This window comes from Pongo pygmaeus, chromosome X, assembly GCF_028885625.2.
Source record: "Pongo pygmaeus isolate AG05252 chromosome X, NHGRI_mPonPyg2-v2.0_pri, whole genome shotgun sequence".
NCBI lineage: Eukaryota > Metazoa > Chordata > Mammalia > Primates > Hominidae > Pongo > Pongo pygmaeus.
Genome location: NC_072396.2, coordinates 135,708,185 through 135,721,043, shown reverse-complemented (window position 1 = coordinate 135,721,043; position 12,859 = coordinate 135,708,185). Strand labels below are relative to the sequence as shown.

The 12,859-nt window shown below is 37.9% G+C and overlaps 1 protein-coding gene across 1 annotated transcript; it reads left to right on the top strand.

The window, feature by feature from the left end:
- Nucleotides 1–487: 487 nt before the first annotated feature.
- Nucleotides 488–1,514, top strand: LOC129024470 (small ribosomal subunit protein uS2-like). Its single transcript, XM_063660183.1, has one exon. The coding sequence runs from the start codon at nt 655–657 to the stop codon at nt 1,354–1,356; it is 702 nt and encodes a 233-aa protein (XP_063516253.1). The 5' UTR covers nt 488–654; the 3' UTR covers nt 1,357–1,514.
- Nucleotides 1,515–12,859: the final 11,345 nt, after the last annotated feature.

Sequence of the window (12,859 nt, the reverse complement as noted above, 5' to 3'; positions counted from 1 at the left end):
TCATCAGAGAAAAATGACAGTTTACATACAGATGAACAACAATTCAAATGTCCATGCACTTCTAATCAGAAGCTATGGAGACCAGAAAACAGTGGAATGAATGACATCTTAAAGAACTAAAACACAGAAGCAAACACTCATCCAAGAATTCTACATTGAGCAAAAATAGTTCTCAAGAATGAAGGGAAAATAGAAAATATTTCCATCCATCGGTACCGTAATAACATTAGTCATCAGCAGACCTATGCTATAATAACTACTGAGGGAATTTCTTTGGGCAGAATAGAAATAATACCAGTTAGAAACTCAGATATTTTGGAATAAATGAAGATTATTGAAAAGGGTAGAGATCTTAGCAAATACAAAAAACTTTTTTCTCTTAATTAAAAAAACAAAGGGGACTTCCACTTTCACCCCTAACATGTAAGGAGCTTGAAAGTTGCCATTCGCATCCTTACAATAAAAAAATGCTGGACAGCTTTCCGTGCTATCTGCAGAGGGGTCCATACGGCGTTGTTCTGGATTCCCGTCGTAACTTAAAGGGAAACTTTCACAATGTCCGGAGCCCTTGATGTCCTGCAAATGAAGGAGGAGGATGTCCTTAAGTTCCTTGCAGCAGGAACCCACTTAGGTGGCACCAATCTTGTCTTCTAGATGGAACAGTACATCTATAAAAGGAAAAGTGACGGCTTCTATATCATAAATCTGAAGAGGACCTGGAAGAAGCTTCTGCTGGCAGCTCGTGCTATTGTTGCCATTGAAAACCCTGCTGATGTCAGTGTTATATCCTCCAGGAATACTGGCCAGAGGGCTGTGCTGAAGTTTGCTGCTGCCACTGGAGCCACTCCAATTGCTGGCCGCTTCACCCCTGGAACCTTCACTAACCAGATCCAGGCAGCCTTCCGGGAGCCACAGCTTCTTGTGGTTACTGACCCCAGGGCTGGCCACCAGCCTCTCACGGAGGCATCTTATGTTAACCTACCTACCATTGCGCTGTGTAACACAGATTCTCCTCTGCACTATGTGGACATTGCCATCCCATGCAACAACAAGGGAGCTCACTCAGTGGGTTTGATGTGGTGGATGCTGGCTCGGGAAGTTCTGCGCATGCGTGGCACCATTTCCCGTGAACACCCATGGGAGGTCATGCCTGATCTGTACTTCTACAGAGATCCTGAAGAGATTGAAAAAGAAGAGCAGGCTGCTGCTGAAAAGGCAGTGACCAAGGAGGAATTTCAGGGTGAATGGACTGCTCTAGCTCCTGAGTTCACTGCTACTCAGCCTGAGGTTGCAGACTGGTCTGAAGGTGTACAGGTGCCCTCTGTGCCTATTCAGCAGTTCCCTGCTGAAGACTGAAGCACTCAGCCTGCCACGGAAGACTGGTCTGCAGCTTCCACTGCTCAGGCCACTGAATGGGTAGGAGCAACCACTGACTTGTCTTAAGCTGTTCTTGCATAGGCTCTTAAGCAACATGGAAAAATGGTTGATGGAAAATAAACATCAGTTTCTAAAAAAAAAAAAAATGCTGGACGATAAATAGAAAACTGATGACTTTTCTTAGCCTCAGAGAATTGAGATGGCAGAACAACCCAACATGTCAAAAGCTGGAGAGATAGGCGCATTCTTATCTGCTTATCTAATGAAGACCTGCTGGAAGCCATAAGCAGTATTACTATTTAATTAATTATCTAGTAATTATGAAAAATTACTGGAGATTAAATGTGAACTAGTGTGAGAGTGAGAAGTTTATGAGGGGGAAAATCATAGAGGGGCTCTCCACACTTTTGTGGGCTTTTCCTCCAGGAACTGCACAATATTCTCATAATGAGAATTAGGAAAATCCTTTCAGTGGCTCTGACAGGAGGAGGGGAGAAAAAGAACAAAATATACAATAACTATAAGATAATATCAAAGGAGGTAACAAATATCTGGTTAGAATCCCAGAAAGAGAAGAAAGAGAGAAGATAGCATAAGACATTTTTGAAGCATTAAATGGCCAAGAACATCACAAATTAGTGACAGATACCAAACTACAAATCCAGTAAGTTAAGAGAACACCAAGAAAGGTAAGTACCGAACACACACACACACACACCCCTGGGCATTTTGATTCAGACTGCAAAAATCAAATGCAAAGAGAAAATCTTGAGTGAAGACAAAGTGCAGGGAGGCAAAACACCTTATCTATAGAGGAAGAAAATGTAAGGCTTATAGTAGACTTGTCAGAATTCATATAAGTGAGAAGAGAGTGAAGTGAAATCTTTATACTGTTTAAAGAAATTTCTACCAATATAAATTTTATATCCAGTGAAATTGTCCTTCAAAGGTGAAGCAAGGCAGTCAGTGATCTTTTGGGTGTGATTTCAGGATCCCAAACTGGCTTTCATATGACCAATAATAGGGCCCCATATTACTGCAGATGCCAAAAGTCAAGGTGTGATAAGTATGAGTAAAGTAATTTTCACTTTTTACTGTTTGTAGACAATGTCCATCTTTCAATTAAATAGCCAGACTTCCATTAAACTCTGATAACATGTCAAGCCCTGTGCTAAGCTGGTGCTCTGTATTCATCTGCTCAGGCTGCCATAACTAAATACCACAGACTAGATGGCTTAAACAACAGGAATTTGTTTTCTCACAATTCTGGAGGCTAGAAGTCTAAGATCAAGGTGCTGGCATGGTCAGTTTCTGGCAAGGGCTCTCTTCCTGGCTTGCAGACAGCTGCCTTTTCACTATTACGTTGCAGGGTGAGAGAGTGTGTCTCTTCGTATAAGAATGCAAATCTTATTGGATCAGGACCCCACTCTTATGATCTCATTTAACCTTAATTACCTCCCATAATGGCCCTATCTCAAAATACAGTCACATTGGGGGCTTCAACCTATGAATTTTAGTGGGACAAAAATTTTCACTCCATAGCAAGCTCCAAGATAAATATGATATAAGAATCACTGTTACATAAAACCTTCATGTACCCAACAGAAAAAGACAAATAAACCTCAGTGAGGAGAGATGTAATCTATTAATTTTCACTTTAAAATTTGATAAGATAAATGGGAAGAGAGGGAACTTAAACTGCACTTTGAGATTTTTACTTGGTTCCCACAGATCATAGCTTAGCAGCAGTGTATGTAAAAGACAGTTTGAAGTTAACACTCATTCAATAGGTATCCACAATTAGCCATAGATAAAAAAGCTGCTATCTGTTTAGATTATATTTACAGGAGAAAAATTTCCAAAATGAGGGAAGCAATAACCCTGCTGCTCTCTGTCCTTGCAAGATGACACCTGGAATACAGTACTTTGCTCATTTCTGGGGCCAGAATACATGAAAGTTATAAATAAACTGCCACATACCCGGATGTGTGACCAGGGTGGGTAAGGAATGCAAAACCATACCATATAAGGAATAGTTGAAGAAACTAGTAAGAGCTGACCTAAAGAATGGAAAACTAAAAGGGCTATAAGCTCTGCATTGAAACATGTGAATAATACATAAATGAAACACTTTCATTTTGGAGACATAATTAGGTTAATTATAAACAAGAACACTCAGTCAGAGCTATCTGAAGATGGAATGGGTTGAGTTTGAACATAATGAGTTCTCTTTCGTTAATGGTATATAAGTACCAGCTAGATGACCACAGGCGAGGATATTATAGAAGGAATTGTAGTAACAACTGGGGGTTGGACTAGTAAACCTTGCAGAATTCTTCCAACTTGAAGATTCTCAAAGGGTATGATTCTTAAGATCACCAGAGGATTGTCTCTTTTAAAAAATAATCTATCAACAGTTCTTATTTAAATATTAAGTAATTCTGTTGGATTTAATATGAAATTGTTTTCTAATTGGGTAAACTGAGGCACTTCTTAAAACTTCCCTGCTATGTTTGTTTTTTGTACTGAAACTCTTTTTTATCACTAACCATTTTCAGTAGTGGGTATGACACAAGCCCACCTACACATCACATTTTATTGCCCCGTGACAGGGCTCAATTGATTAGTAAGTGTTTTTGACAACTCATTCTATGCTTAGCACTGGACAGGGCCTGTGAGGTGATAGAAGTCTCAGACAGAAACCCTGTCCCCGAGGATTTCCATTCTCCTTCAGGAGTCTGTACAAACACAAAGGCTCAAGGGAACAGACCAGGCTCTAGGATTTCCCATAGGGGAGGTTGATGTGAACAAGAGTGGTCAAGGGTGAAAAACATGAGCTGATATGTCCAAGAGTGAATTTATATTTATCATCTGCTTCTCTTTCTTATGTCCCCATCTTAGTGAATGGTACCACTACGCATCAAGTTTCCAAACAGAAACTTGAGAGTCATCCTTGATACCACCTTATTTCTTCTACTGAAACTATCAAATCTATGGATAGATAATGCCAATTTTACTCCCATCTCTTAAATATATATTTTCTATTACAACTGCCACCACTGTAGTCAATGTTGCTTAGAAAAATGCCTCATCTACTAATTTGTCTCCCTGCCTCTCCTTATTCTATTCATTCTCCACACTGTAGATTGAATAATCTTTCTCAACTCCAACATGAGGATACCACTCTTCCATTTCACATTCCTTGATATGATGTTAAAAGCCATTTGTAACCTGGCTCAAGCATCTCTATCCACCATCATTCTCTTGTTTGTTTTATCTTCCATGTTCCTGATGTACTTAAATTATTTTAAATGCTGAAATTTCTTCCCATACTCTCACTTACCTTCAGACCTTTCTGCCTTGTAGCTCTTTCTACATGGAGTACTCTCCTGATTGTGCCCAGAGCATCCCAAAGTATCTTTCAAGTCTCTTCTTAGATGTTATTTCCTTTGAGAATCAAGTCCTGATTATCTTTCCAAGTCTGCATGGCTTCCTTTTGTCCATAGTATTAATATCCTGTATTTTCTGCTATCGTATGGCCCTTTCCAAACTACAGTGTAATGACCTGCTTAATTGCCTGTGAGTTGTGTGAAGGCAGAGACTTTAGCGGATTTGTTTAGACAGACTTTTTAATGTATATTCAGTTACTAGCACTTTACTTAGCACATAGCAGGCATTCAATAAATTGTTGAATAAACAAGGGTAAGACGTGCCAGAACATGGAGGGAAACCAGCATCAACCAAGGCAAATTGATTGAAATAAACATAGTATGTGTATTATAGGAAAGTACGCAGGAAGGGCATGTTCTATGAAATGAGCAGAACTGCCTGATAATAGTCAAGAAGATGTGTGTAAGAATGTTGGTAGTCAAGGTTGGAGAGGCAGAGTGGGGTAGATTATGGAGGACCTGAATGTTAGAGTAAGAAATCTCAACTTGATTAATAAGACAATGAAGAATTCTGTGAACAAGCATCCTTAAATCTCTAATCTCTGTTTTGGGCCCCTAGATATCTTCTTTCTACACACATCCTGGAGAGGGGAAAGAAGTAAGGGCAACACCACTAGTAGCATATTGACCTAGGACATTTGTTTTTGCTTGTTTATTTGTTTTTATTGGCATTATTGATGTATAATTTAGAATTCACCAATTGTAAGCATACAGTTCTGAGCTGTGACAAACACACACAGACATATAACCACTACCACAATCAAGAAAAATAATATTTCCTTTTCCTCCAAAAGTTCCCTCATTTCCCTTTGCAGAAATTGTGTACTTCTAACCCCGACCAGTGGCAATCACCAGTGTGTTCTCCTACCTATAGTTTCCCGCTTTTTTAAAATGCCATATAAATGGAATTATACAATATATAAGCTTTTGGATCTGGCTCCCTTCACTTAACATAGTATTTCTTTCAGATTCATTGAAGTCCTTGTATGTATCAGTAGTTTGTTCTCTCTCTCTCTCTCTCTCTCCTTTTTCTCTCTTGCTAAGTAGTATTCTGTAGTTTGAATGTAATACAATTTATTCTTTCCTCAGTTGATGGGCATTTGAGACGTTTCCAGTTTAAGGCTATTGTAATAAAGTTGCTGTGAGCATTTGAATAGCAGTGCTGGTGTACTTGCCTAGCCCCTCTACTCAGAGCAAGTGTGCCTGGCAAGAGATGAACGGGTCCTGGAAGAGACGACTGGACCAAGAACTCATCAGGACTCACACTTCTCTCCCTTTTCACCCAGTCTAATTCATCAGCACTATTACAAGGATTTGTTGTGATCAAAATTCGAAAAACGACCCTGTAGTTTCTCACTTCTTTGATGAGTTTTATGAAAATGGAGACGTAGTCACTCAAATATTTGCGTCTTATCTCCCTCTCTCCTGTTTTCTTATTTTCCCAATTAAATTTATTTTTACTCTATTTTTGTACCTCCTTTCCCTTCTTCTTTTTCTTTTGTCCCCTTCTCCCCTCCCTCTCTTTTCCATCTGTCCTTCCCTTTCCTTTTTACCTGCCCTTTGTATTTTATTGTTTCATCTTCCCTTCCATCTGTAACTTTCTAGCATAGAAATTTATGTTTACAAGAATGTTTAAATCAAGGATGTAGCCAATTTACATGAACTGTTACACACCATAAGCGTTTTATGCACTGCCAACTCATTTTATTTACTTGTTTTAACTGTGAGGATACTGAGCACTCAGTCCTATTTCTATTACATGATATCACATCAGTCAATTACACCTAATTTCCCATAGTGATTCTGAGAATTTCAGCCAGATAGAGCTTTTATGTTTTGTTTTAAAGTACGCAGTTGTTGATTCCTACGTTGCATACCACCGCCTACCCTTCCTGCTCCCCATTAAAACTCTTATGTTTTGACAAATTGGTGTCATTAGGATTTCAGCCCTCTGAAATAAGTTTAATCATTCAGGCGGTGATGTTCTATGTTCAAGCTTTTGTATTAACAAACTCCCCCCTCCTTTTTTCTTGGTAAATGGGAACCTGATAGTTAAGCATCCTAGATTAGTGTTACAGGTGCACTTTCGGCCCACCCATGAGGAGCTGTGCTCAAATTCCCGTGTCTAATGCCAACGAGTATTAGTGGGACTAAAGAATTTCATTTTATTGCTTTATTAGAATTGCTTCTTTTGTACCTAGGCCATTTTTTACAAGGCCTCAGCTTAAGGGTCTGTGTTAGTTAATTCATATTCTATTTCCTTTCCCAGGGATATGAAGCCCTTTCTAAAAAGAGGGGTTGAGGAGGGGGAAGGGACTTACTGTGGTTCAGTCCTGATGGCTGTGATTGAGGAGGCAGAACAACCAGGGAGAAAGAAAAAAGGGCTGCAGGAAGTGTGGTGTTTAGGGTATGCATGGAAATAATACCAGTTTCAAAAAGCCAAATTTGGTAAATAGCTTTAGAGAGGGAACTATTTAGGGAGGAAGGATAGGAGAAAGAAATGGAGAAGATGGGAAATAGGGGCAAGAGAGAAAAGAAAAGGTTAGGGAGTGGAGAGGTTTCCAGGGTAAATAAGCCCAAGTCTCTCAGCAGCCCCTCACCAGCATGATTTCCAGACTCTTAGGCAACCTGCTCTCTCCCTTCTAGATGCCTTGTAGCTTCTGGCTGCTACCCATATGCTCCCCCCATCCTGCTATTTTCATTGAATACTTCAAGTACAGGTCTGCCAAGCACAGAGCTGGGATGCACTATCACTCCCTTGTTTCCGACTCTATCTTTCTACTAATGCAGATGAAGATGGATTTAGTTTTCTATGCAGCCACAACACACAACTGAATAATATTAAGCTTACAGTCCCTAAAAACCCCTAAATCTTTTTTACGCATGTTGCTACTTAGTCACATCTCATCCTCTGCTTGTGCATCTGGTGATTTTGGGACCCAAATGCAGGATTTTGCATTTATGTTCTGTATTTGTGAACATTTAAACATTATTTTTGATGCATTATTAAGCTTATTTCAGAGATTTTTGAAAATAACTCTCATCAGTTTTGTAGTCATGTAAATGTACCGTTTTGTTCTGTTTTCATTTTGATAATTAATTTTTTCAGGATGAAGGCACAGATAATTAAGCATTCAAGGACATTTAGATTTTCATAATTCATCTTTAAAATGTAAATGTTCTCAAATTTAACCTGTTGATAAATAATACACTAAATTTTTTCATTTTGCTGTTTGTTTCAGGCAAGGTGGAAAAAAAGTGGCATATGCCTAGACTGTCCCCAGCCTCCTAAAATGGTGCAATGCTGCAAAAACAACCATAATCCCTCGTTGCTGGGCAATGGACAGCATCACAAATCAAACTCTCTTCATTTTTGCATCTACTTATCTAGCTTAATGTTGAGACGGTCACAAACAAAGAAGACATTCGTTATATAAATGGGGTGGCTAATGTACTTCAGGAAATTTTTAGATCTTACTTGGTGTTTGTGTGTACTTTTTGTGTTTTTAATGTTGAAAAAGATACAAATTGTTTAGAGCTGAAATTAAAATTACATTAAAAAATTCAATCTAACCTTATTACCTTGTGATAAACATGAGTCTTAGAAAAACCTCTCTGTTGATGTTTTCCATATGAATGATTTCTAGCAGATGACCTCAAGTTATAAGGTGACAGATTTATAAAATCACAGAATGGTCTTCTCATTTTAAGAGAAAATTTAGATTGTTGTTTGCTTTTATTACTCTCCCTAAACTCTGAGGGAACACAAATTTAAAGAAAACTTTCTCAATCCAGGTACATAATTAGTATATTTCCAGTTCTCCTCAATGTATGCCTAGTCCTTTATAGCTGCTAAGAATACTATTCATAGCATCTTTCAAAAGCATCATAAGGCTGTTATGTCCATTACCAATTATAATGGCTATATTATATATGACGTATCAACATTCAGTCCAAAAGCGCTATTACCTCTGAACAGATTGTTTTTCTGCAATTAGGTGCTGTACACTAAGCTAGCTAAGAAAATAAGCATTGGCCCCATGTACCCAGGCTCTATATAATAGCATTGTTGTGAAGGTAAATGAGCAAAATGGATCTATGAGCACTTTGGGGGAAAAGAAACAATGGTGCTATACATAGACAAAGAATTATAATAAAAATAATAACAGCCATCAGATCTGACCTAATGAAAATTGGACAGCAGAACTAAAAGCAATTTCAAAAACGCCTCATAACTATCTTCTTCCTCTTCTTTTTCCTTGGTTCCCATGGCAATCTGTATTTTCATATGAGGCCCACAATTTGGGCCTTTTTTGGGCAATTAGCCTCCCATTTGTCCAATTCTCTTTACCTGACTCTTCAAAAGTCCCCTGCCAACTTTCCATTTAACCAAATATCCAAGTCAATTCAACTAAACAGCTAGTTAGTTCAGTAAAAATAGTGTAATTACATTAAGATGTGATCATTTCAAGATGATATTTAAGAAGTTGGGCAGAAGCGAACTCTTCAAATGATATTATCAGTAATATGGTCAGTTATGTAAACTAGGAATAGGTTTCTTTTGGTGCAAATGGCAACTTTAGGAAAGACAGGTAGGCAGCATTGGTGCTAAAAGAAGGAAAATCAACAGAAATAAGTGCTACAGGAAGAGTAAAGACTTTATTATTCTGGTGATTTTAAAGAATTATTTCTAAAATTATAATATGTATATATGAAATGTAACTCATTATATGAACTATAAACTATTCACTTACACACACTGTATAGATATACATTTTCTTTCTGCTGCTTTGCTTTACCTATTCAAACCAGTGTATTTTTTCTCATTTTAACATAAATTTCGAAATATTTAAATGTGTATTTCTTTTTTGTTGTTTGTTGTTTGTTTTTGTTTTGTTTTTCCGTTTTTGAGATAGAGCCTCTCTCTGTCACCCAGGCTGGAATGCACTGGTGCCATCTCCACTCACTGCAGCTTCAACTTCCTGGGTTCAAGTGATCCTCCTGCCTCAGCCTTCCGAGTAGCTGGGACTACAGGTGCATGCCATCACACCAGGCTAATTATTGTATTTTTAGTACACGCAGGATTTCGTCATATTGGCCAGGCTGGTCTTGAACTCCTGGACCCAAGAGATCTGCCCGCCTCAGCCTCCCAAAGTGTTGAGATTACAGGCATGAGCCACTGTGCTGGCCTATTGTGTATTTCTTAACAACAAATAATTTTGATTATTTAAAAATTCTGCCCTAAATTGTTACCCAACTTCTCAAATTTTGTTTTTTTAATCATAAATTATTTGTTGTAGCAATATAAAATACAGGGATGAAGAAAAAAGAGCATCTCCAATAACTCTTCACTACATAGAAAATAACCAACATGTACATTTTGTGTGTCTTCTTTGAAGTTTTTTCTAGGTAACCTTTATGGGATATTACTCTAGATATTTTTTAAAATCTTAACATTTCTCAAATACTTTATAAAATAATTTTAAAAATCCAGTATATGAGAGCTTATCTTTTACAGGAGAAAAATCTTTACATTTCTTAGCTTAGACTGAAAATATAGTGACAGTTTCTCGCTCTCTCTCTCTTTCAGTCTTGCTCTTGGTCTTACTCTTTCTCCCCCAACAGTTTGCAGATTCAGTGGTTTCTATCTTCACAATATCTCTTTTTCTTCCTCTTTTCATTTTCATTTACTTATTCTAAGCAACAGGTATTGAGCCACAATAACATCGGTTTTAGAATCAGATGACCTGGGCTCAAAGTACAGCTCCACCTCCGACTAATGTTTTCTTTTTTTTTTGAGACAGGCTCTTGCTCTGTCTCTCACGCTGGGGTGCAGTAGCGTGAACATGGCTCACTGCAGTCTTGACCTCCCAGGCTCAAGCCTTCCTCCTACCTCAGCCTCATGAGTAGCTGGGACTATAGGCACATGCCACCACGCCCAGCTCATTTTGGTATTTTTTGTAGAGACAGGGTTTCGCTATGTTGCCCAAGCTGGTCTTGAACTCCTAGACTGAAGTAATTCTCCTGCCTTGGCCTCCCAAACTGCTGGGATTACAGTCGTGAGCCACTGCCCCCGGTCTACCTCTGACTAGCTTGTATTATCTTGGGCAAGTTGCTTAACCTCTTTGAGCCTCAGTTATCTCATCTGTAAGAAATGGATGCTAATAGCTATAGGAAGTTCTTAAACTGGTGCCTGGCTCATAGCTAGCATTCAACAAATATTGTTTGCTCTTGTTGCTGCTGCTGCCCCTGCTGCTGCTACTGCTATTGTTATAAGCACTGCTCCGGAGTGTTGTGAAAGAAAATGTGACAATGTTTGTAAGATGCTTAACATGATGCCTTGCAAATAGTGAGCACTTAATAAGTACTAACTATTATTAGCATTATTTCTGTATTAGGCACAGGAGATACACAGATGAATAAGTCTCTACTGTCAGAGAAGTAACCTTGTAGTATTTATAGCTGCCAGATGAATCCAATCATACTTCAGTTCATATGTGACATTACCCACAAGGCTTTCGCTGATCCCCTCAGATGAGAATATTGCTGTTTGCTAAACTTCCATGACCACTTTCTCTCCACTTTTCTTATCAAACTTTAGCACATTTTTATTTTTATCTGCTTACATGTCTTTGCTCCCCTTCTAGTCTTTTAGTTACTAGAAGGGCAGTGAAAATATTTTGTTAATCTTTTAGCTGCTAATGTATGCCTAGAGGGTTTTGCATTCTTTCATCCATTCTTCCATCCATTCTTTGCCCATCTTATTCCACCAAATATTTAAGTGTTCCTTGTTTATAATGGGCATTTAATAAAGGTTGGCTAAATAAATGAGCATTTGAAATTCAAGAAAGCATATGGGATTAAGTCTCCCATATATTTTGCAAAGCATATAAAATATAAACTACTTTTTAGTTTAGATAGAAGTCATAAAAATAAATTTCCACCTCATTTTAAGTCTATGCTAAGTTCCACTTGGTAATTTTTTGGTGCCATCTTACAGCTATTTCAAGTGGGATTCTTTCATGGTGTACATATTTTTAAAATATTGTCATACTGTGCCCAGGATAGTCACAGAACTTCCACAGCAAGTGCTCCTCGTTGAAATCCAGGGTTATTAATAATGAAAAGTCATTTGGATACTTTAATTAGTGTCCAGCACTATTTCCATTAGTTAATATGTATTTTTAACATCGTGGTGCCTAACAACAATTGTAGAGTAGATTTCCTTGGCTCTGCAATTCCTCAACTGGATTATGCCATCCTAAGTTTCTGAATATCTTGCTAAAAACACTAAGAAGAAATTTTCTGTAGGTAAAGGTCACATAGTTAATCAAAAGGATATTTAATGCCAAATGGCCTTTTCCTCTACCCCCTTTTAAACAAGCTAAGGGCTTTCTTCTACACTTCTACCATTCCTGCCTTACTTTCTCATTCGGTTCTGAATAAACGGCTTAAGGGAAAGAAAATTGGATAGGGCCATTCAAAAATCTCTTTAGAGTCATCTACACCCAAACCAATCCCAGACATTGCTAAATGACGTCCAAGAATTTTGTTGTTATAGTTTGGAGCAAAAGTCAGTTCTGTATCTTTAGTAACAGTGGAGTTATAAAAATAGCCCCTTGTATTCAAACACTAGAAAATGTATTTACTCAGATACCTACGACAAATATTTATAGACAGATATATGGTTTTTTTTTCTGTTTTCTTTGTTGATATATCTCCAGAACTAGAAAACAAAGTAGGTGTGCAATTAATATTTTTGAATAAATGCAGGAATACATAAATCCCATTTTCCCAAGATCTCACAGTTCCTAAGCACTCCGAGCACTAAAGACTATTTTTCGGTTGTTTTGAATATAGAAATACCAAGCACCTGTTCTAATTTTTATTAGGTTAATCCTATTAGGTGCTTATACTAATTTTCCATACGAATTCTGAGTATTTCTGAGAACTCAGATGAGAATCAGATTAAATCACCTTTTGCATTTGAATTTACCAGACCTAATTTCGATTTTCTTTTCCCTACACACCAT

Excerpts from the sequence above, each read along its gene's own strand:
- LOC129024470 (XM_063660183.1), top strand. The coding sequence starts at position 655 with ATGGAACAGTACATCTATAAAAGGAAAAGTGACGGCTTCTATATCATA.